This window comes from Phacochoerus africanus, chromosome 11 (assembly GCF_016906955.1).
Source record: "Phacochoerus africanus isolate WHEZ1 chromosome 11, ROS_Pafr_v1, whole genome shotgun sequence".
NCBI lineage: Eukaryota > Metazoa > Chordata > Mammalia > Artiodactyla > Suidae > Phacochoerus > Phacochoerus africanus.
The window spans coordinates 55,531,606-55,557,083 of NC_062554.1; the positions used below are offsets into that span (position 1 = coordinate 55,531,606).

General features: G+C 38.9%; 1 protein-coding gene across 1 annotated transcript in view; it reads right to left on the reverse strand.

Moving 5' to 3' along the window:
- The window catches only part of ARHGAP32 (Rho GTPase activating protein 32), a 184,314-nt gene that overhangs the window by 73,484 nt on the left and 85,352 nt on the right, over positions 1 to 25,478 (reverse strand). Inside the window, 5 exon segments of the mRNA XM_047754460.1 lie at positions 668 to 749; positions 16,386 to 16,463; positions 18,245 to 18,367; positions 19,628 to 19,720; positions 22,127 to 22,264. Coding sequence (XP_047610416.1) covers positions 668 to 749; positions 16,386 to 16,463; positions 18,245 to 18,367; positions 19,628 to 19,720; positions 22,127 to 22,264 — 514 coding nt within the window.

Consider the following 25,478-nt stretch of genomic DNA (forward strand, 5'->3'; position numbering starts at 1 on the left):
GGTTGCTGCCTCCTCCTTCCAAAATCTTTCAGTCTTTGCTTTTACTCTTCTCAAAAATTTACATCATGTTAGAAAGTTCTAGATGAGGTATTTCATAGGATTTGTCCAGATTAAATCACCCCACTAAAAAGAAATATTTCCATATGTTTCATTTTTACCCCCTGTAATACATCGCTTTACATATTTGTAAAATACTTTGCATACTTACACAGCACTGTAAATATACTATATAAATAATAAGAAAGGCTGTTTACAACAGTTTTGATGTTCACAGGCACCGATGAAATATACATTCCCTTCATTTATTAATTTTCAACTAATCATACTATCTCTCATCAGCTTTTTAAACTGGGGATTCTCTTTTATCATTTTATTCATTAATAAGCTATATTCCTATTATAGAATTGTAAAAGCAAAAAAATAAGAAAGCTTAATGGGGCAAGTCATTCTTAAAATTGTCTAAAATTTTGAACGTAGGTAAACCTTCGTGAAATAATCAATAGAGAAAAAAGAATATGTTAAAATCCAAACCCCATAAAATTAAGAATGCATATTATGACAATAAATGCAAAGAATAGCTAAACAAGCTATGTGCCTGACTGGAAGAGAAAATGTGTTATCTTTAAGCAGCTGATAAATAACCACACTAAGGAAAAAGCGTACTCACCTGGTTTTGGCACTGAGTTGGTCACTGACTGGGGGACTTTCTGATTGATTAACTCAACACAGTGTCCAGGGAAGAGTCCCACCTAAAGAAGAGAAGCAGTAAGGAGAGGATTCTAAACCAGAGAACAGACCAGCGTGAACACTGCCAATCCAGTTCCAGTAATGTGCTCCGCAGCCCCTCCCAATGATTCTGTTGTTCCAAGACTCTAAATCACAGATGATGCCAATTACATAAACAAATAATAAAACAATCTGTTGCTATGAGTATATAGAGTTATGTGTTTTATTTGTCTAAATATCTAAGTCTGCTCTTCTAGTTGGAGCTTTTAACCTCCAAAACTTTTTTAGGCTTAATATTTAGGCTGATACCAAGCTATGCATGATGCAAGAGGTATAATTTATACCTCTTAATAATTTACTTTGCTGAAACTTCAGTCGAGCTGTGTTCACATCTCTACTGCCAACGTTCACGTTGACTGACTTCTCTATGGTTTTTTAAAAAGTCAACCCTAAACCACATTCAGATTGTGAATTTTCCCTTCATTCTCACAGATTCCATGAAAAATGACAAAACTAAAATAAACTGGTGGAACAATTGCTCACTTAAAATCCTGGAGTTCACTGTTGCTAAGGAGCCAGTAGTGCATGGATAGAGAAGTGGGAAAGCAAGAGAGAAAGCAGCCAATCTCAGCAGTGGTAACAGACTCCAGCTTTGAGAACACACCGATGTGACCTAAATGCAGACTCGCTCGAGGTGTAAGGTACACTCCTAAGGAGCAGTGCTAGGAAAGTACTGAGCTCCACATTGCCCAGAGACACTGTGGCCAAGAGAGTGAATACAGAGATAAAGGGCCGGGAGACAAATGGAAAAAAGGAAAGTTTTTTTTACCAATATTTACAGTTGTTTTCTTAGATAGGAATATAATTGGGCTGCCCAGCAGCAGATGTTAAAGCTGAAACAAGAAAACTACATCACTTTGTACATCTTTCTGTTGACAGACTCTGGGGAAGAAAGGAATTGTCTTCCAAGAGTATGATTCATCATGAAGTTCTGAACTGTATAATTTCCATCTGTGTGGGATTATTTTCACATACTCATTTGCTGCAGTCTTTTTTTTCTTTCTTTTTTGGCCGCACCCATGGCATGCAGCAATACCAGGGCTAGGGATTGAACCCAAGCCACGGCGCTAACATTGCTGGATCCTTAACCCGCTAAGTCACAAGGAAATCCCTCATCTGAAGCATTCGTACTTCAATTTCTTTTCTTTTTAAATTTTTTCTCTTTTGTCTTTTTGGGGCTGTACCCTGCAGCATATGGAGGGTCCCAGGCTAGAGGTCCAATCGGAGCTGGAGTCAATGGCCTACACCACAGCCACAGCAATGCAGGATCCAAGCTGTGTCTGCAACCTACACCACAGCTCATGGCAATGCCGGATTCTTAACCCACTGAACAAGGCCAGGGATCAAACCCGCGTCCTCATGGATGCTAGTCGGGTTCATTACTGCTAAACCACGACGGGAACTCCTCTTACTTCAATTCAATCAATATTCTATGGTAGTTCTTAAAATTATGAAAATGTAACTTGTTATAATGAGCTGAAAGGGGGCTATTAACAAATCATCAGTTTTGTCTGAAAGATGTGAATCTGGGTCAAAGTCCTACATGCACTGCCTTCCAAAACAAGGTTCTAAATACTTGTTTTATTGGTAAAATTTTATGCCATATTTTACTCAACTTCCTATTTAATTAATTTCTAACAAGTAGAAATTCTTCCAAGGTTGGATAGAACCAAAGAAGAATCAACTGGAAAAACCTTTCTCCTTCTCTCTTACATAGATCAGTTATGTTGAGAGAACAAGTTAGGGTTACGTGTAGCCTCAAGAATAGGAGTGTCTGGATTCTCTTCCAAGTCTGCCACCTACTTGGCTGGGTTTCAACTTAGCCTCTATGTTTCAGTTTCTTCATCTAAACATAATAATATAATACCTGACTCATAATGGGCTGTTATAAGAATTAAATGGATCAGTTATAATCAAAATGCATAAGCAATCACTTGTGAAACATTATCTATTATTTATTATCCCAGTGTATAGGCCATCAGAAGATCTGAAGGGCTCCAGTTTCCTTGCATGGATATGACATATAATACCTACCACCTTTTGCATGGATGGACTTATGTTTCCTCACTATCAAATACCATTCTTTCCAAAGAATTCTTTGGAAATTCTAATTCTTTTACAATTCATTAGAGTTCGAATGCATTTCAATTTATAAACATTTTCTGCAATTTGCTCTAGAGAAAAGGCTAGGTGTTAAACTTGGCCCTGCCGTTTTCCTAGGCTCTGTGATCTGGAGTAAACTGCTTAACCTCTGTTTCCTAATCTGTAAAAACAGAGACAACATAAGCTAACTCAACAATCTGTATGAAAATGCCTCACCTACTTCTAAACTCAAGGATCTGTCTGCAAATATAACTAGTTTTCCATCACTTATTCACAAAGCTTAAAATGATCTTCTTTGGGGAACTATATCATACACACTGGTTCCACGTGTACCTTTTAAATTTGTCTCAGTGTAGGAGTTCCCATCGTGGCTCAGCGGTAACAAACCCAACTAGTATCCATGAGGATGTGGGTTTGATCCCTGGACTTGCTCAGTTAGGGATCCAGCATTGCTGTGAGCTGTGGTGTAGGTTGCAGACGAGGCTCGGATCTGGCATTGCTGTGGCTGTGGCGTAGGCCGGCAGCTGCAGCTCCGATTCAACCCCTAGCCTGGGAACTTCCATACGCCATGGGTGCAGCCCAATAAATAAATAAAAAAATAAATGTCTCAGTGCATTAGGTTTAGGTATATGGGAGAAATGCCATTGTGTACCATGTCCACAGTAGGTTTATCTAATGCCTCGTTCCAATCCCTGCTCACTCTCCTTTTATGATAAAGGGCAATATTACTAAATATTAGCTAAACTAAATATTTCGTTTCCCAGACTTCTTGCACACAGGTGTAGCCAAAGCACCTGTGAAACAGCTCTCCTGTTATTATTCTCTTCTCCTTCTGCTATGTGTGCAGGTGTGAGAAGTGAATCTGCAGGAGCCATCATTTGACTTTAAAGAAAGGCCAAGAGGATCTTAGGGAAGTCTGCCTTGCATGAGTAAGCTGCTGGCTCAACTGCAGCAATGTTACCTTTTCTGTTCATTTTTATTTCTTGAAGCCAAAAGCACTCCTGATTGTAACTCTTCTAAATAAAAGTTAACAGTTTTACTTAAGAGTTAATTCTGTACATCTGCGAAAAGCAAATAGATTCTATTTTCCTATTTTAAAATTCCCATCATAAAAAGTGAAACTGTGTTCTGTTGAAAATATATACACAATGTAACTAACCCTAAAAGTACAGTTGAGTATTTATACTTTTCTGATGCATGCTTAAGCCAGTATTTCACCACGTATGAATAATTCTAATGAACTCAAAATGTCCAGTGTTAAAAGTGACTGGAACTCTGACAATATGATCTACAAAATATGTCACTCTTTTTCATGTATTATTCTTCCTGTAGCAGTAGCATTTTCTAAAGTTCTTATTTGAATGGCTGGGAAGGGTGGAGGGAATTCAGTAATATCGGCAGGAGTCAAAATGAACTTCTCCCCCAGGAAGAAGATGGCAAGAAAAGAAAAGATGAGCCTCTAGGGTCCATCAGGGTAGCGGAGTAGATGATAAAAATATAATAACGAAAGAAAACGATAAGGCTGGAAATGAGTAGGGATGGGTTTAAAGGAGGGAGAGAGAGCCTTCAATTTGGTAGTTTTCCCCCAAATCTCTGAGGTAAAGTGAGAAGAAGCCAGAGATCCTATTCTATCCCATGGTGTGCTGGTAAATGTTGAAAAACTGGCCCTTTAGGGGGAAAGCCCTGATTTATAGCATTTACCAGTGGCTGTGGTATAAACACAGCCACTATGGCTGGTTTCAAGATATCATCGTGTCTCAACTGAGTGCAGAGTTGAAAAGAGATGCAGCATAGCCTCTTAGGTAGTATTTATCCCCTATAGGACGCTAGATAATAACCTCAGCAGCATAGATAACCGTTAAATATAGTAAAATCATGACCCAAAAGCTGTTAAGTATTTATTACCTTTGTTTTCAATACAATTCACTTAATTGTAAAGTTATATGCTTTAATTTTAACACTGGCTGTGTTTAACAAGTACACCACAAAATTCCTAAAAATTTGCCACCTGGCTCCAGCTCACCACTAATTTGTAGCTATATACTTGGCCTGGTGTTTCTGTCCTGCTTCTAACAGCTCCTGGGAACATGTTTCCCATAGCCTGACAAGTGAATGGCTCACTCTGACTTAGAGAAAAAGGTGAGAGGGAGAGGGAGCAGACTGCAATCTGATTCTTCTGATTCTCCTCTACCTTAAGGATACGCTCGAACTATGAGGAAGTCAGGTTTGGTTGCAAGAGTGAAGCTACTGAAAAAATATTTTGTTATAACTGAGAGAGAATGTTAGATAAGAAATGAATGCCATAAAGTGAGCCTAGAGCTTTGTTAACAGTGGGAATGGAAAGATACCATTGCTTAATGATGGGACCTAACCTATGTCTCTCTGAGGCAACCAATCAAAACCTAAAAAGGAATTTCAGAGTTCCCGTTGTGGCTAAGTGGTTAATGAATCCGACTAGGAACCATGAGGTTGTGGGTTCGATCCTTGGCCTTGCTCAGTGGGTTAAGGATCTGGCGTTGCCGTGAGCTGTGGTGTAGGTTGCAGATGCGGCTTGGATCTGGCATTGCTGTGGCTTTGGCATAGGCCGGCAACTACAGCTCCGATGAGACCCCTAGCCTGGGAACCTCCATATGCTGTGGGAGCGGCCCAAGAAATGGCAAAAAGACAAAAAAAAAAAAAGGAATTTCAACATAAAAGAAATGTGCTCATCACTGACTTGCAGGAATATCCCCTCTTCTAATGGTTTATTCATTTAATTTATGGCACACGAAACTTTAGGGAAGTTAGCATAAAATATTGTTTTTATTAAGTTTAGTAGAGTACTGCTCTAAGACACATCACAGGTTATTAAATAAATGGAACTATTTGGTTCCAGAGAGTTTCCAATTTTTTTCATTTTCTGACCACAACTTTCCATCTTCCCAGATATATACTGTTCATATTCCATGACAAGTGAAGTTCAAATTCAGAGACACTGCCTCCTTTCCTTCCTATGGCTTCCGCCAAGGGTATCCACTCCCTTCTGACCTCCTAGTATGTACCCTATGATGGATCACTTAAGCTTTTTAAAAATAGCAATGTCCTTCATTTCTTTGCAATATTAACCTTCTGGCACATCACTCTAGCAAAGTCCCAACCTAAATCAACATACTTCTCTACCTGCTAGTCTCAGAAACTCCCATCCCTGAGGAGAGTCGAACCAATACAAATTCATGGTCTTCACCTAGAAACACCAGCTATTTTCTGCCCACTCCCCAACCTTGCTTCTAGAGAATCCACCCGTCTTCAAGGTCCCGGTCTAGTCTGACTTCCACACCCCAGCCAACATCATCCCAGTTCAGTTCATCAAACCACATGTTAACGAGTTAATCAGTCCGTCTCCTAAGATTTTGGAACTAAGTCTGGATCTTTATCTCTACTGAGTTGCTAGAACTAGGAAATATTTTCAAAATAAGAAAAAGGAGGATGAGACAAAAAGGCAGCATCTGATACTGCAATGAAAGAAGCAAAAACTGGAAGCAAATTCCTTCAGTTCCTTACTTCCCAGATCCTGTTTCCATTTATGTGTGGGCCTAATAATTCTTGCACTGGGTTCTTTGAGATAGTCATGTTTATGTCATCTTCTCTCTTCACTCCCCTAAACCACACTGCTTCTGGCTTCTTTGTCTTATTTATACTGTTTTCTAGACCTTAACTGCCAGCTTCCTAATTTCTACTTTAAAAAAATATTACTTTTACAGGAGGATATACAGGTTTGAAACTCAGAAACAAGGTCAGAGATCAAGATATAAATTTGGGAGTTCAGCATATACGTGGTATTGAAACTGAGGGAGTGAACAAGAAAGTCTAGGACAAAGAATATAGGATAAGAAAGTATTCCAACCCCAGACTTTGAGGTCTAGTGGAGGAGGCCGCACTATAAGAAAAGAGTGAAAAGAGAGGAGGCTAAGTGTACCTCTCTCTCTCTCTCTTTTTTTTTTTTTTGGTCTTTTTGCCTTTTTTGTAGGGCTGCACTCGTGGCATATGGAGGTTCCCAGGCTAGGGGTCCAATCAGAGCTGTGGCCGCGGCCTACACCAGAGCCACAGCAATGTGGGATCCAAGCCGAGACTGTGACCTACACCACAGCTCATGGCAATGCCGGATCCTTAACCCACTGAGCAAGGCCAGGGATTGAACCCGCAACCTCGTGGTTCCTAGTCAGATTCGTTAACCACTGAACCACGACCGGAACTCCTAAGTGTACATCTCTTGATCGAGAGAAGAAAGTGTCAGAAGAGAAATCAAATACTGATGAGAGTTTAAGTAAGAGGAGTAATAAAGTATCAAAGTTTGCATCAAGCCAGAGACCACTAGTGACATAAGAGAAGAAGTGAAGGGTTTAGGAACAGACTTGTCATAAGTAAATATAACAATTTAAAATCTAACCTGGATAGGAAGGCAAGTAAAGGCAAGAAGTGGGTGACGGCAGGAACTGAAAAGGCATATGGAATGATAGCACTGAGCATCATATTACATGCTGAGTGTCACTGCTTACAGTATAGAAAGTAACTAACAAATGAAACAGAAGTTCTGTTTCCAGTTAGCTCAATGAACAATCAAATAAGACAAAATTACAGCTGCTTTAAAATTTTAATTACTTTGGTTCCTGTTCCTTCCTAGAAGGAGTAAGAAGAGGATGGAGAAGGCATTCTAAGCAGAAGGGCACACAGATGAAAAGAGCAACTTGAGCAATGGGGGAAACTGACAGTTAAATTTAGCTGGTATACTGAGTTTATAAACTAGAGGAATGGAAAGTAAGACTGGAAAAGTAGAATGTGGTCAAAGATCATGGATAGTCTTAAATATCATGATGGTTTGAAGTTTTCCTTCTCTTTCTGTGAAGAGGGACAGGAACCAGGACGTTTTAATAAGAAAACACCAGTATCAGTGAGCTCTTTTCAGAGTAGAAGGAAAAGAGGGAAGTCGAGTAGCAGAAGACCACTTTAGGAACTTGCAACACAGACTAAGAGAGAAAATAAAAACCTATGGTATGCAGAAATGGCATGAAGAAGAATGAAGGGTATAGAGTAGAAAAGACAGAAACTAACATTGGGATTAGATACACAAAAAGTTAAGTCAGATGCTTCTGAAGTCTTTTCTCACTTTTACTGAGGTGTAACTGACAAACAATAAAACTGTGCATATTTAAAATGTGCATTTTGATAAATTCTGAGACCTGCAAAACTGTAACCACACTGGAAGTTATGAATACATTTCTCAAACTCCCAAATTTCCTTGTATTTCTTTGGAATCTCTTCCTCTCCCTACCAGCCCCTATCCCTGCTCACTGGACAACCACTAACCCATTACTTTGCATTTCCTATAATTTTATAGAAGAGTCATACAGAATGCACTCTTATATTGTCTGTTTTCCTTCATTCAGCATAACTATTTTGAGGATCATGCATGTTGCTGTTTTATTAATAATTCATTTCTTTCTGTGCCTGACTAACACTCTATGGTACAGACACCACCGCTTGTTTATCCATTAATCTTCTGCTGATGAGCAGTCTGCGTCGTTTCCAGCTTTGGGGGCCACTAAATGTAAGGTTGCAATGAACAGTCACGTATGAGTTTCCGAATGAACACAGGCCTTCTGTTCTCTTGGATAAACACCTAAGAGTGGAATGGCTGGATCATGTCGTCAGTATATATTTAGGAAACTGACAAACTGTCAAACTGGTTGTAGCATCTTATATTTGCCCCTGTGCTGTGTCAGTGTTCCAATTCCTCCACATCCTCGCCATTCTGAAAAATATGTAGCAATATTTCACCTTCATTTTAATTCGCATTTCTCTAACGACTACTGATGTTGAGCATTTCTTTATGTGTTTATATGCCATATATATTTTCAGTGAAGTGTCTGTTTCAATCTTTGCCACCACTCTTCTTTTTTTTTTGCCATTCCCGTAGTATGTGGAAGTTTCCATGCCAGGGATCAAACCCGTGCCACAGCAGCCACCTGAGCCTGAGAATGCCAGATCCTTAACCAGCTGCACCAGAGTGGAATTCCAACCTCTACTATTTTAAAACTGAGTTATGTTTTCCTGTTGAGTTTTGAGAGTTCTTTATACATTCTGGCTACAAGTCCTTTATCAAATATAGTCATTACAAATATTTTTCAGAGTCTGTCTTGTATCTTTTTATTCTCTTATGAGCAATGTCTTTCAAAGAGGAGAAGTGTTAAATTTGAATGAAATTCAATATATTATTTTATACACTGTTCTTTTGATGATTGCATCTAAGAAATCTTTGCTTAATTCAAACTCACAAAAGTTTCTCCTATGTTTTCTTCTAGAAGTTTTACATTTGGGTACATGATCCATTTTCAGTTAATTTTTGCAGACAGTACAAGAAATAAATCGAAGGATTTCTGGAGGCATATGGATATCCAACTGTTCCAGCACCATTTGTAAAATAGACCATGTTTTCTTCACCGAACTGACTTTGAACCTCTGCTGAAAAATGAGTGGCCTGGGTATGTGTGGTTCTCTTCCTGGACTATTCTGTTCTGTGGATATACCTGTCTCTCTTTCTCCAAACGCCACACTCTCTGGGTGTTGCAGATTTATAGTGCAGACTTCAAATCAATCGGTGTTAGTTCTCTAACTCTGTTCTTCTTTTTCAAATTTGTTTTGGCTGTGTTCTTTTCAAGGTCCTTTGCATTTCCATATGAACTTGTGTAATCTGCTTATCATTTCTACAAAAAAGTTTGCTGAAATTTTGACTGGGATCAATTTGAGGAGAGATGACATCTTACCAATATAAAGACTTCCAATCCATACACAGCGTATATATCCCTCATTTTTTGGTGGGGAGAGAGTCTTTAATTTCTCTCAGACATGCTTTGTAGTTTTCCATACACAGATCGTTCATATCTTTTTTTCAGATATATCCCTAGGTACTTCATAGTTTGGATTCTATTACAAATGGGCTTTATTATATTTTCTGACTGGTGTTCATGCTAGTGGTCTATGGACTACATTTAGAGTAACAAGACTTTCCTGCAGCTCTCCCAGTATTTTAAATATACATTGTGTATTTTAAATACAGAAATTATTTTCCTTTATTTGTCCTTTATATTATATAAAAAATTATACTGAGCTTTTTGAAATTGTATTTGTAGGTTGTCCTACCATTTGCAAATTTAATTTCGGAATCATCAAATTTTAGAGGCGTTCCCATCATGGTGCAGCGAAAACGAATCCAACTAGGAACCATGAGGTTGCAGGTTCGATCCCTGGCCTCGCTCAGTGGGCTAAAGATCCAGCATTACCATGAGCTGTGGTGCAGGTTGCAAATGTGGCTCAGATCCTGCATTGCTGTGGCTGTGGCGTAGGCTGGCAGCTGTGGTTCCGCTTAAACCCCTAGCCTAGGAATCTCCATATGCCACAAGTGGGACACTAAAAGGCAAAAAAAAAAAAAAAAAAAAACCCAAAAAACAGATTTTAGAAAATATTTATCACAGCAAGTTCCATAGGGCTTGATGAGGTTAAGAAGTACTGCTCTAAGCTACTTTGTCAATAATTTCCATGAAACTGAATGTTTAAACATCATTTGTGGGACATATTCTGATGTCATAAATTAACAAAGGCTATCTAGAAACTAATTTCTTCCTAACCATCAGTGACAGTTACTAACAGCAACAATAAGAAAACAAAAAACATCAACAAGAAACTTCCCGAAAGAAAATGGTTTAAGAAAATTTACATACTTTTGTGATCTAAGAGGGGAAAAAATACAAAATTGGAACCCTCCAGGCTTGTGCTCTGGCTGTATCACTAATTTACTGTCTTTGCGAATCAGAACAATCTATTTAAATTCCTTTGTTCCTAGGTTTTTGTAACTTTGAAATGACAGTTTAGGATCAGATGATCCACTATCACTTTTTCTACTACAGAAAACTGTGATTCATACATGCAGACAAGTAGATGTGTGATGTGTTACTACTTCATTAAATTACTACAACGATCTGTTCTTTGCCGAGAGTGCCCAAGTTTCCACCTGAGCCCTGACACTAAACAACTCAATTCGTTTTTGTTTTTTTTTGTCTTTTTGCTTTTTCTCGGGCCGCTCCCGCGGCATATGGAGATTCCCAGGCTAGGGGTCGAATCAGAGCTGTAGCTGCTGGCCTACGCCAGAGCCACAGCAACGTGGGATCCGAGCTGCGTCTGCAACATACACCACAGCTCACGGCAACGCCGGATCGTTAACCCACTGAGCAAGGGCAGGGATCGAACCTGCAACCTCATGCTTCCTAGTCGGATTCATTAACCACTGCGCCACGACAGGGACACCTCAATTCGTTTTCTTGACAGGAGAGATAACAACAGTCCCTTCTTCACAGTGTGCGAGAATGAAAGGTTAATGGAAAGCACTTAGCAAGCACACATAAGGGCACTCGAGAAGTTTCCAATTCCTTGTATGTGTAGTACCACATACTCGCTCTTCCCTTGAAATTATGTAACACTGCAGATGAAAAATTACAGTGTATGATTTCCCATTACTTAGCTGAGAAGAAATATTTCGCTCTATTTAATTCTGAGTAATGAATAGGTGCAGCTTTGGATTCCACATGTAACAGGATGGTCTTCCTATAAATGAGCAGGTAAACTGCCTTCCTCTATTAAACTACTTACTACAAAGGACAAAGTCTCCTAATATCCTTCCTGGGGATAAAGAACACTTTTCTGAAAATAACTTATTTGGAACCACATGAAACTCCTGGGCTAAGGAAATGTTTATTGTTCAAGAAGGGCTTCTCTGGTATTTGTACACGAAAATACCCCCACAACATTCTGGGGTAACTATGAAAAATAAATAACTGATCCTTGATCACCTCATGGAGAACCAGAAGAACATGAGCTGTAGAGAAATCTGCCCATCTCTAAATGGTAATTCACCCATTAGACTCCCTGTATCTCAAATACGTTTTAAGAGAGAACTCTCACTAAACTGTGTTTAGTTTCTGTCTTTATTTGTGCAAAGGATAAACAATGGGAGGGTGGGTCAGTGGTTCTCACAACTTGAGCTTAATCATCATCTGGGGAACTTGACAAAATTCAGATGCCTTCCCCTGTCCCTGGAGAGTCTGATTATTAATACCCAGTTTTAACATGCTTCTCAGGTCATTCTGATGCTAGTAGCTCCCAAATAAGACTCTGAGAAATAAAACAGCACTAAACAAATAATCCTCAAAGATATTAACATCTTATGTTTGTCTTACGCTTTTTACCTAAGGAAAAAAAAAACAAAAAAAAAAACCTCTCCAGACACCTCACCTCACATTTCCAACCACAGTCCACAGATAGGCACAAAAGCTGATGCCATTTTTTCAAAAAAATAAATAAATAAATAAATAAAAAGCAAAGGATTGGTTTTGGGGGGCCTTTTTTTTTTTTTCTGAAGCATTCATTATACGATGAAAACATCTCAGAAAACAAAGGTAAAAACATTCTATATACTCTTTAGAAGACAATTAAAAAACAGATTTCAGAATTTCAAATTACCATGGTTAATATAATTTCACACTTCCTACTCCCAGAAGTTTAAGAAAAGAAACACAGCCACAGTACAATTTAAACACAAGGATGAACTAATCCTTCTGTTCCCACAGCTAAATTGTGGTTTAGGTTATTACAATACACAGGCTAGAACTTGGCAAAAGGCTGGTCTTTATCAACCACCAGCTGATCAGCAGAGTTTATCCACAGCTCAGAGCAGGCACTGTTTCCAGAGGGGTGGCCTGAGGATCACCTGGGCCAGAGTCACATGGATAAAAATGCAGTCTTAATCCTATCCCACAACCACTGAAATAAAATCTGGGGCTTAGGTCATAGGGTTTTATGTTTTAACATGTTCCCCATGTAACATGTCATAAACACAGCAAGTAAAGTTTGAGACTCAGTGGTGAAGGAAGAGTAGGAGATAACTGGTAATAGAAAAATGAAGATAGCAGTACAGCACCCTTAAGTACATTAGAAAATACTATTCCTTGGATTGACTTTATTTGCAAATTAAGACAACAATGCAATAAATATCATCATACCCTGATTAGAATGGCAAAAAAAAAACAAAAACAAAAACAAAAAAACCCCTGAGAACTATCAAGTGCTGATAAGAGTACAGAGCAGCACCATTGCTGTTGCTGGTGGGAAGGCAAAATGGTACAACCACTTTATTTATTTATTTGTACTTTTTTTTGTTTGTTTGTTTGTTTTAGGTCCACATCCACAGCATATGGAAGTTTCCAGGCTGGGGACAGAATCGGAGCCGTAGCCGCCAGCCTACACCACAGCCATGGCAATGCTAGATCCCAGCCGAGGCAATTTATGCCACAGCTCCTGGCAGCGCCGAATCCTTAACCCACCGAGCAGGGCCAGGGATCAAACCTGTGTCCTCATGGATACCAACTGGGTTCGTTCCCACTGAGCCACAGTGGGAACTCCAGTATGACCACTTTAAAAGACAGTTTGGTGGTTTCTTACAAAGCTAAACATATTCTAATACAGCAACCGTATTTGGTATTTCCTCCAAGGCACTGAAAACTCATATTCACAAAAAAACTTGCATATGGATTATTATAGCAACTTTATTCATAAATGCCTCAAACTAGAAGCAACAAAAATGCACTTTAATAAGTGAATGCAAAATTACGGCACATGCATAACAATGAACACTAGACAGTGATTTAAAAAAAAAAAAAAAAAGCCATGAAAAGACATGGAGGAACCTTAAATGCATAGTGCTAAGTGAAAGAAGCCTTTGAAAAGGCTACAGACTGTGATTCCAATTATATGATATGAAGGAAAAGACAAAACTATGGTGACCATAAACAATCCACGCCTGTCAGGGGTCAGGAGGAGAGAAGGACAGACAGGTAAACACAGTAAATTTTCAGGACAGCGAAACTACTCTATACATAAGAAGCTGTATCAAGTGGTGGATACCTGTCTTTATGCATTTGTTAAAACCCACAGAACTATATACATCACAAAGAGGGAGCCTCAATGAAAACAGGGACTGTAGTTAATGATAATATATGAACAGGATTCATTTATTGTAACAAAGAGCAGGATGTTTTTTTTCCATGATAATGGAGCAGAAAGTGATACTGACACTCTGTATTCTTATCCGTGCAATTCTATCCCATATGTTCCTAAGACCACTCTTCTAGAAACAGTGCTTACACAGTGTTTACGCTGTAGGTATACTCGGCTAATCAGCTTGTGGTTAATAAAGATCAGCACTCTATTCAATGAATTATAAAGCAAGATGTTAATATGTGAAACTCTATGTGTGTGGCGGGGAGGGGAATATAGTATATGAAATTCTGTGTATTATCTGGTCAATTCTTCCATAAATTTGTACTGAATGATAAAAGTCTATTGGTTATTTTTAAAATAAAGTCACAAGACAGCAACTGCACAGCTTGTCAGTTCTCCGGCCTATAAGGGAAAGGCCTCCACCCTACCACCTGTCCCCTGTCATGCCCTGACAGCTGGCTGGAAAGGCGACAACGAACACACGTGACTGAGACAAAAGAAAAAGGGAAGTCCACGTAACACATCATAAACACATCAAGTTGAGTAGACCTGCTGGTGGTGACAAATGGAGCCTACATGCCAACATCGCATTTCCAGAACATTTTCCTTCAGTAGTCAGAGCACCACACTGCAGAGATGGCCTCTGTCCTGGGAAGCAACAGCCAACATCTTTGCTCCCCTTCACTCTCCTGACAGTGGTCAGCTCTAAACGTCTTGATTCCCAGGAAGGCCACTGTCCAAGCTACCCCAAGGCCAAGTCCAGCCCCTTGTCTCCTGATCCAGTGACTAAGCCCAGTGTGCAGAGTCTATCTATGCGACCTGGACAGTCAAGGTGGCCAACCAGTCACATGGCTGTTCCACATCTGCCCAGTCTTCCTTGATCATCGAGACATCCTCTCCTCAGAAGACATGCACAAGACTCTGCATTTCAAAGTCACCAGCTCTGGGAATTCCTCCTAGATTTCTTAGGGAGTCCTGCTGGGCTCTGAGCTTCCCACTCATCTGAGAGGCCCTGAGGAGGGGGCCAAGTCCTCCTGGTCCTCCCTGACCTGCCTCGGGGCATGATGCCAGTGCCCAGAGGGCCTTCTGCCATGAATGGAATGAAGGCCCTGTACCAGCCTGTGAGGAGACTTGTTGCCCCTTCTCAGTGGGGGCAGGGAAGTGTACCCATGAGGCAGACATTCCCAGGGCTCCTCCCTCCCAAGGCCCTCAAACTCTCAGCAGTCAATACCCTTAAGCTCTGCCTGCCCTTGGCTGAGGATCACGTCTAAGGGAGAGAGTCCAGGAAATTCCTTTAAGCCAGCCCTAAGGGTGGCCCCACCCTCCTAGCCATCCAGGACTGGCTCAATCTAGGCACCATTTTAAGAAAATTTTTACAACCAGACAACAAAATCCTACAAGTTGTATATTAAGGACACAATTTTAAAGCATTTTTAGATGCTCTTCTAGTGATAGTTTTAAAAGTTAAAAGAAAACTTTTCTATCTGATGGAAATTAATGCTGGTCAGTCTAAAAGATGCCATTATCAGGTCTCAAATTATTCAGGCATATAAGGAAAAAGAAAGAGATGCTTCATTTATTTATTTTTTTGGCTGTGCCAGCGGCATACAGAAGTTCCCTGGCCAGAGATCAAACTAGCACCACGGCAGTGACCCAAGCCACGGGAGCGACAATGACGGATCCTTAACCCGCTAGGCCTTCATGGAACTCCAGAAAGGGACTGCTTTAGGTTCTGCTGTTATTCTGCAATTCATACACTGTTTACATTAACAGTTATAGTAAATTTAAAACAACTGATCAATTGACTTCATTCTAAACAGTAAACATGCGATTCATGATCTTTTTTTTTTTTTTTTTGTCTTTTTGCTATTTCTTGGGCCGCTCCCGAGGCATATGGAGGTTCCCAGGCTAGGGGTGGAATCGGAGCTGTAGCCCCCGGCCTACGCCAGAGCCACAGCAACGCAGGATCCGAGCCGCGTCTGCAACCTACACCACAGCTCACGGCAACGCCGGATGGTCAACCCACTGAGCAAGCGCAGGGATCGAACCCGCAACCTCATGGTTCCTAGTTGGATTCATTAACCACCGCGCCACGACAGGAACTCCTGATTCATGATCTTAAGCCACTATAAAAAGCATGGCAGAGTCACTGGCCTGATATCTAAAAGTGGACACAAGTATATGACTCTGTTCACACTTGGCACCACCACGTAGGGAAGGAGGAGATAAAAATAATTACAATAATAACTAGAAAGGAAACCTGAGTCTAATATCATCTACTTTTCTTTTTTAATTTCTGCAGACAAAATTTCTGATGATAAAGTCTACTGCCAGCGCTTGCTATAAACAGAAACATTACTAAAAGAAAAACCGTTCTCTGAGTTTACCACATTTAATTCTTTGTTGCCTACCTGAAATCCATGCTTGCCTCTCCACCACGTGCTTAACACTTTAGGGGGCATGTCAATAACAGAAACAATGTCTCCCACCTAAGAGAAAAAATTGTAAGTGAAATATTTTTAGTCAAATTTTAAAGCAATTATCTGCTAGAATTTAAACCTGAAATGTCTCAGAAAGGCAAAGTACTATCTCATTCTCTAGTTTATTATTTCTGGTAACACTTCTTTCTATAAAGAATTTAATAATCTTAATTAACCATTGCTAAGGAGAGGTTAACAAAAAGTTCAGCAGCAAAGATGGTGATCTAACTAACACATGTAGTAACTTCAGAAAGCCTGATTTACAGCATAAGATTTTTTTTTTGGGGGGGGGGGGCGGCCACACCTTCGGTGTATGGAGATTCCCAGGCTAGGGGTCCAATCAGAGCTACAGCTGCCAGCCTACACCATAGCCCCAGCAATGCGGGATCCAAGCCACATCTGCGACCCGCACCACAGCTCATGGCAATGCCAGATCCCTGACCCACTGAGTGAGGCCAGGGATCGAACCTACATCCTCATGGATACCAGTCAGATTTGTTTCCACTACGCCACAAAGGGAACTCCCAGCATAAGACTTTTGAACATTAGGCTCATACCATCATCACTTCTATTAAAATACTATACTGCTGTTATTAAAAGTGGTCAGACTCACTTATAAAATGCAGTATTAAACAGTCATATTAGAACAATATCAGCTGCTATTAATATATTTAATGAGTGCTGTACCACGTGCTAGGTATTGTGCTAAACATCTGTCATTTTATTTCATCACAAAGGAAAGCCCTAAGACATCTACAGTGACTAGGTTATTCCTAGTAAATGTAAAATTGGAGGACAACTACACTTCTTTCAATAAATGCGACATAACATTCCCACTCAATAGCTGATTTTCTTCGCTCTTAGAGACAAACTAGTGAGTTTACACAAACTTTTATAAAACCACAAATATAAAAATCACAGTAAGAGTTTTTAATAATATAAAGGAAGCTGTATTCATCAATCAAAATAAGTGATGATCTGTGATTAAAACTTAAGCACATCAGAGCCATGCTGATGATGCACCCGATATTGCTTTAAGAATTTTTCTTTCTATATTCATGACTAATGTTTCAGGTCATGAAAGTCATCTTCACAAAGCCATTTGCTAACAGACATCATATCTTCCACGACCAAGGATTCCTTGGGGGAGGCTAAAAATTTCATTTGAAAACAGTTTGAATTCTGTACAGTAAAAATGTATACTTTTTTCCTCTTAAATTGAATAACTTCCGGCATTTTTACTGGTCTCGCATCAGCCACTATTTAAAGAAGAAACTTAAGTCCCTTCCTTTCACACACGATAGCAAGAAATGTTCATTTCACTTTTCCTCTGGCCTGTCCCTTACCCTAGGAATAAATAAGGAGGAGAAAGTGTCACGGGGTGTTGTTTTTAGATGCTAAAAACACAAAGAGAAAAGACAGAGCTCTGGCGTTCAGGAAGCTCAGAGGCAAACAGGAGAACAACTAGGATTGAAGGTAGTTAAATGATAAGTGTTGAGAGTAGTTCAGAATGACATTCACTGAAGGTTCTGGGGGGATATATTCCCATGGAGTCGAGGGAAGGAGATCAAGAAGACTTCCTAGAAGAAATGGGAGACATTTCAGCTGACTTTTCTAGGATGAGTACAGTACAGTCATTTACATAAAAATAGATGGCACGTCAGGCCGAAAGACAATGATGCACAGAAAAGCCTGGTGCTTTTAATTAAGGAAATGATTAAAACAGGTAAAAGATGAGGCTAGAAAAGGAGCAGAGACTGAGCTAACATACAGGATCTTTAGGCACTTACCTCTAAGGTTAGTTCATCGGGGGCCCGAGCCGTGTACCTCTTGATAACATGGGCAGCACCAACAGCAGGCGTGTTAATGGATGATTCTTCATGAACTAGCAGATGATTTCCCTTATTATCAATCTGTAACGAAGAAAATGTACTATGAGACAGTTAAAGGCACAGACTTTCAAGTTTTTCTGTGTATCTATCGAATTCAATTTGATTTAGAAAAACCATAACCCAACGAATCTTTAAAAAAAAAAAAAAACACACCACTTGCGTACTTACTATAGGCCAGTCATTTAATCTTCATAACTCTATAAGATACTTATCGTCATTATCATCACTTGAAGATGCTAAAGCTAAAAGAGGTTACGTAAATTACAAGAGATTAAATAATTTGACCAAGATCACTCAGCCAACAATGTTGAAGAACCAAGATCTCAGAGCAAGTTGGCCTGCCTCTAAGTCCCATATATTCTTTCTGCTTCTCATGGCCTTCCCATTCCCACTGAGAGGAGGGGACATTATAACTCACCAGTGCAAATTAAGGAAAAAAACCTAATACATTGACCAGATACTCTATTACTCAAGACCCTTTCTCTTTTTGTTTTTAAGTCTCATTCTTAAATTGGACTCTTTAAAAGGTAATTTAGCTTCCTGAATTATCAAAGACAGATATGAGATGAAAAAATGAATCATCTCTCTTCCAAAAGATGAGAACAAGCTCCATTTATTCAATTCTTAAAACTCAATGACTATCAAAATTAAATTAATATTAAACTTTTAAGAAGAGAATTAAGAATTAACTTTAATAAAGAGTAATAAACTAGGATGAGTTCCCGTCGTGGTGCAGTGGTTAACGAATCCGACTAGGAACCATGAGGTTGCGGGTTCAATCCCTGGTCTTGCTCAGTGGGTTAAGGATCTGGCGTTGCCGTGAGCTGTGGTGTAGGTTGCAGACGCGGCTCGGATCTGGTACTGCTGTGGCTCTGGCATAGGCCGGCGGCTACAGCTCTGATTAGACCCCTAGCCTGGGAACCTCCATATGCCGCAAGAGTGGCCCAAGAAATGGCAGAGACAAAAAAAAAAAAAAAAAGAGTAAACTAGGAGTTCCCATTGTGGTGCAGTGGTAACAAATCCAACTAATATCCATGAGCCATGAGGACGCAGGTCGGATTCCTCGCCTTGCTCAGTGGATTAAGGATCTGGCATTGCTGTGAGCTGTGGTGTAGGTCACAGACGTGGCTTGGATTCTGAGTCGCTGTGGGTGGCTGTGGCATAGACCAGCAGCTGCAGCTCCGACTCAACCCCCAGTCTGGGAACTTCCATATGCTATAGGTACAGCCCTAACAAAGCAAAAAGCAAAAAAAAAAAAAAAAAAGTAAACTAGATTAATACCTCCATCCAAGTAAGGGCAGGTCCACAATTGATCTTGTTGCCAGCAATAGCTGAAAGGCGGGACAGGTAAGCCATAAGCATCTGAGAGACCGACTAAAGAAAAAGAGAAGATTCGGTGGTAACAGAATAAAGATAATATACTCTCTTGTCAGAGAAACTGGTATAAATTGCTTATTTCTGGGGGGAGAAATCTGCAGATTTTTAGGCATTTTAATAGTTATAGAGGAATCTTCACAGAAGCTTAACAGTTTCATGCACTGAAACTACGAGCACTTACATAATTTCCTGTCTGGTACAGAATTTCAACTTTTAGCCCCTCATTATCAGGGGTCTTACTATTGCATAGCTTCTAATTTGATTACCATCTTTTTCTATTTTGTAGTGAAAAATACAAAATGGTAACAGAAACATTCTGGCTTTTATACCCAGCTTCCTCCTGCTACTCCTTCTCCAAGGCCTGATGCAGTCTCCCACACTCTCCACAGTGGCAGGACAGCCAGGTTCATATAGGATCCCACACCATAAGTCAGCTGATGGGTCCAGGGATGGGACCCAACATGAGCTGGCCTAACAGGAGTTGCTGCAGTAATTATGAAATGTGATACAAAATTTCAGCTCAATGTGGCCGCTATCTTAAAAAGAGATGAGCACCTGGCATCTGCTGGGAGTGGTCGTGTTCTAAGACAGTGTGAGAAAGACAAATGCAACAGACAGGCAGAGAAGGGAAACGAAGACGGAGACTTCTAGGTTTTCTATGATACCAAAAAATCTGTGGTTTTAAGACATTCCTGAGAACTTGTCATAGTGTCAGTTCTTACATGACTGATATCTCTACCTTGCCCACCTACCTACTTAATAGCCTGGGAATTAATCACAGATTTGAGACAGCTTTCTCTTAGGATTTGGAAGACATTCCACACTGTTTTCAAGAATCCATTGTGGCTGCCAAGGAGTCCAATGCCAATACATTTCTTTTTCTTTTGAGAAAAATCTGGTTTCTGCTCTCTAGATGCTTTTTGGGTTCCTCTGATTTGGCATTTTCAAATTTTACTACAATGTTTCTAAATGTGCGTCTTTTTACTCATTATACTAAGCACTTAATAGACACATTTAATCTGAAAGCAGGCCTTTTTTTTAGATTAGAGAATTTATTACATTAATTTTTAGTTATTTACATCTACTCTCTCCTCCCATAACTCCTATACATGAGGGATTAGGGACTTCTGGATCTATTCTCTGTGATTCCTAACTGTTCTCTCACAACTTTTTATCCCTTTTGGGGCTGTGTTCTCACAAAGCCTGCTCTTCCTGCTCACTAATTCTATCTTCATCTGTGTCCATTTGTATGCAGTCCAACTATTCAGGTTTGCTATTTTTTTAATTTTAATTATATAATGATTTTTATTTTTTTCCATTATAGCTGGTTTATAGTGTTCTGTCAATTTTCTTCTGTACAGCATGGTGACCCAGTTACATATACATGTATAGATTCTTTTTTCTCACATTACTATGCTCTGTCATAAGTGACTAGACATAGTTCTCAGTGTTGCACAGCAGGATCTCATTGCTAATCCATTCCAAAGGCAATAGTCTGCATTTATCAACCTCAAGCTCCCCATCCATCCCATTCTCTCCGCCTCCCCCTTAGCAACCACAGTCTATTCTCCAAGTCCATGGTTTTCTTTTCTGTGGAAAGGTTCATTTGTGCTGTATATTAGATTCCAGATATAAGTGATATCATTTGGTATTTGGTCTTTCTGAAAGGTTTGCTATTATGAAAATTAATTTGAATGACCATATATGTTCATTTCTAAGATCTCCGATTATTTTATTTTTATAAAAATCTGTTCTCAGTCCATGACTGTGACTACCTCACTTTCTGAGGATAGTAATCATGCTTCTGAAGGCTGTTTGCTCTTCTCAGTTACTTTGCTTACTCGGTTCTTAAGTTAAAGATACCTGGTTTATCTGTCCCTCTGCAATCCTCCTGTACAAGTTTCTTATGCTATATTTTCCTGCTCCCATAAATCTTATCCTGTCTGCTTTCCAAGATTCTTCAAAATTTTGGACGCCCTGATGGTTCTTTTTATTCTCCGATGTTGTAAAGAACCTGTTCCCTTTTACATTAAAAAACTCTTATAGTCTTATGAGAAATTTTGGAAGGAGTGGAACTAAGTGCATGGACACAGTCTGCTACCATAAACTGAGTAAATAGCATCTTTTTTATTATTAAGTGAGGGCAATGTTTTTCCATATTTTTGCTTCTATATTTTACATTCTCTTTGAAGAATAATCTGCTCATATATAGCCCACTTATACATTAAGGTATGAGTTTTTCCTATAAAATTATACACTGAACCTTTTTAATTCTGATAGCATTACTAATTTTTTCAGTAATCTGGAATGCGAGCTCGATGTACAATTACACTTAGTACACCGGGGAAATGTCCCTGCTAAGTTACATGTGGTGATTACTCCTGCAAAGCACTAAATGCTTACCTCTGGGCTGTCCTTCAGGGCATCAGACCGGGGAAGCTCTGAGAGCTGGGAGAATCGACGATCATATATACATAAATGAAGATGTTTATCAAGTACCCGAAAATCTTCATAACTTCTTTTAACAATCCAACTTTTGCCCTATGAGTAAGAAAAAAGACTCCTATAATTTGTCTCTATTAGGAAATGGTTATGAGCGAGGTTTTATTCCATAATGAATTTTATGCATGAGATTTTATATTTACTAATTAACTTGACAGTAACTTCAAAACCCTCTAGTCCAGAACCCCTAGGTCGAGAATGGAAAATAAGGTAGAACTGTCCACTAAACCTCTTCGTAGCACTGGCTGAGTCCACTGGCTCTCCTTGGGAATAATAACTGCTAGATGGGAAGATAGCATTGTGACCTTAAACCCACAGAAAGCCATAACATGATTTGGTGTGGTAGACTATTACCAAAAATTAAAGAAAAATAAATCAGGTTATTAATTAGTTACCATGAACATCTTCTGTGACTAAGACTAGAAATAACTAAAAATCAATACTACTAAAACCTTCAACTATAAGCATTTGATATGCACATATTATCTAGAACCACTTATTGCCTCCCCACTTCTTAGTCTTTCTTCCTTTCCTTGCCTACCTCACAAGCTCATTGAAAACGAAAATCCACTCAGAGCATATTTATTAAATACTGTCTTCTAATCTTCTCTTGAATCTATCACTTCCTATAGCCTAAGCTTTAGTAAGGACTGGTGTCATTTCTGACTTCCCTGTCTTTGATCTCTCCCTTCACTCCCTTTCCCAACACCAAAGACAAGGTTTGTCAGGTCACATGAACAAAAAGCCTTCAAAAGCTGCTGTGGGGAGCAATGATGAGCTGGCCCCACTACACACCATTTGGTTTTACAATTTAATCTAATTGTATATGGAAGCTTTCATCTCATAAAGTCTGGAGAGACTGCGAGATAAAGCAACTATTCAGAATTGGAAAAAACATCTCTAGAGTGGCTCTTCTCCATGTGCTTCCGCCAGATCGGGCAGAAGTAGAAGATCATTTCCTGGGAGAGCTGCTAATGCTCACCACAGGTATGTCAAAAACTAACAGGAGAAACTTGTCTTGTCCCTCTTTCAGAGGGTGATTAGAATGAAATAAGAGAACAGATGTGGCAGATGAGAAATGCTAGTTCAATAAGACTGGAATGGGATCCAGTTAATTTTTATGACCAGCCTGAGTAGGGAACCATTGCTCCACAAGATTAAGTCTGAACAGACTTGCTCATACCAGGGCTTTCACCATTTGAGCCCTGTCTAAATTTACTGTGTGATCTCACCCACTATTACTCCATGCCCTTTCTTTGCCTCCAGTTATGCTCAATTACTTTCATTTGTTCCATTTGTAAAATGTTCCCTTTCTTGCCTCTATGATTTGTAAGTACTGCTCTACTATAGAAAGTAGTTCTTTTATTCTGTGCTCAGGTAAGCCCTTTTGTTTTCTTAGTTCTATGGTTGCCTTCCACCCAAAGCGTTCCTGAATGACAACAGGGGATTAAATACTTGTTCCTTTGGGATGGCAAAAATAAAAAATATAAATGAACAGCAAGGCAGAAAAGAAAGAAAAACAACTAATTGCATAGTTGTAAATATATTTTCTTTCACATGTACATATTTCAAAATTATGCAATTATTTCAAATATCAGAAAATTATAAAAATTAATTTATCATGTATACCTCTATCACAGATACTTAGTAGATGTTGACTTAATTTCAAAGCTCTGGATTTTTAAAAATTGAAATAATGTTGATTTATAGTATTGTGTTAGTTTCAGGTGTATAGCAAAGTGATTCAGTTATATGTATTTTTTTGGATTATTTTCCATTATAGGTTATTATAAGTTATTGAATATAGCCCCCTGTGCTATACAGTAAATCCTCATTGCTTATCTATTTTATGTATAACAGCTTCTATCTGCTAATTTTATACTTCCAATATATCCTTCCTCTCCTCCCTTTCCCCTTTGGTAGCCATAAATTTGTTTTCTATGTCTGTGTCTGTTTTTATTTTACATATAGATTCATTAGAGTTTATTTTAGCTTCCCCAAAAATAAGTGATATCATATAATACCTGTCATTCTCTAACTTATTTCACCTAGTATGATATTTTCTAGGTCCATCCATGTTTTGCAAATGGAAATATTTCATTTTTTTTAATTGCTGAGCAATATTCCATTGTATAAATATACAGCATCTTCTTCATCTATTCATCTATAACGGACACTTACACTGTTTCCATGACTTGGCTGTTAAAAATAGTGCTGCTATGAACATTGAGGTGCATGTAGCTTTTTGAATTAGAGTTTTCATTTTTTTCCATATATATTCAAAACAGTGGGACTGTTGGATTACATGGTAGCTCTATTTCCAGTTTTTTAAGTAATCTCCATACTGTTTTCCATACTGGCTGCACCAATTTACATCCCCACTAAAGGCATAGGTTTATTTCAAAGCTCTGGATTTCTAAAAATTGCAAATTTTCTCTACACCCTTTTCTCTACACACTCTCCAGCATTTATTATTTTTAGACTTTTTGATGATGGCCATTCTGACTGGCATGAGGTGGTACCTCACTGCAGTTTTGATTTTCATTTCTCTAAAAAGTAGTGATATTGAGCATCTTTTCATGTGCCTATTGATCATCTGTATGTCTTCTTTAGAGAAATGTTTATATAAGTCTTCTGCCCATTTTGTGATTAGGTTTTTCTGAAATCGAGATGTATCAGCTATATGTATATTTTGGCTATTAACCCCTTGTCGGTCACAAAATTTGGAAATATTATCTCCCACTCCATAGGTTTTATTGATGTTTATCCTTGCTGTGCAAATTTTTAGGCTTGATTAGGTCCCATCTGTTTAATTTTGCTTGTATTTCTTTTGCCTAGGGAGAATGATCTAAGAAAATATTGTTATGATTTATGTCAGAGAATGTTTTGCCTATGTTCTCTTCCATGAGTATCATGGCATCATATCTTATATTTAGGTCTTTAAAACCATTTTAAGTTTATTTTTGTGCATGGTGCAAGGGAGTATTCTAACTTCATTGATTTACATGAGGCTGTCCAACTTTCTCAACACAATTTCCTAGAGAAACTAAAGAGACCTCTGTCTTTTTTTTTTTTTTATCATATTGCTTTTTGCTTTTGGGTTACAAGAGTTCCTTGTATATATCTGATATTAACCCCTCATCAGACATGTGGTTTACAAATATTTTTTCCCATTCCACAGGTTGGTTTATTTTCTCGATGGTTTCCTTTATATAGTACAGAAGCCTTTTTTTTTTTTTTTTTTTCCTTTTCT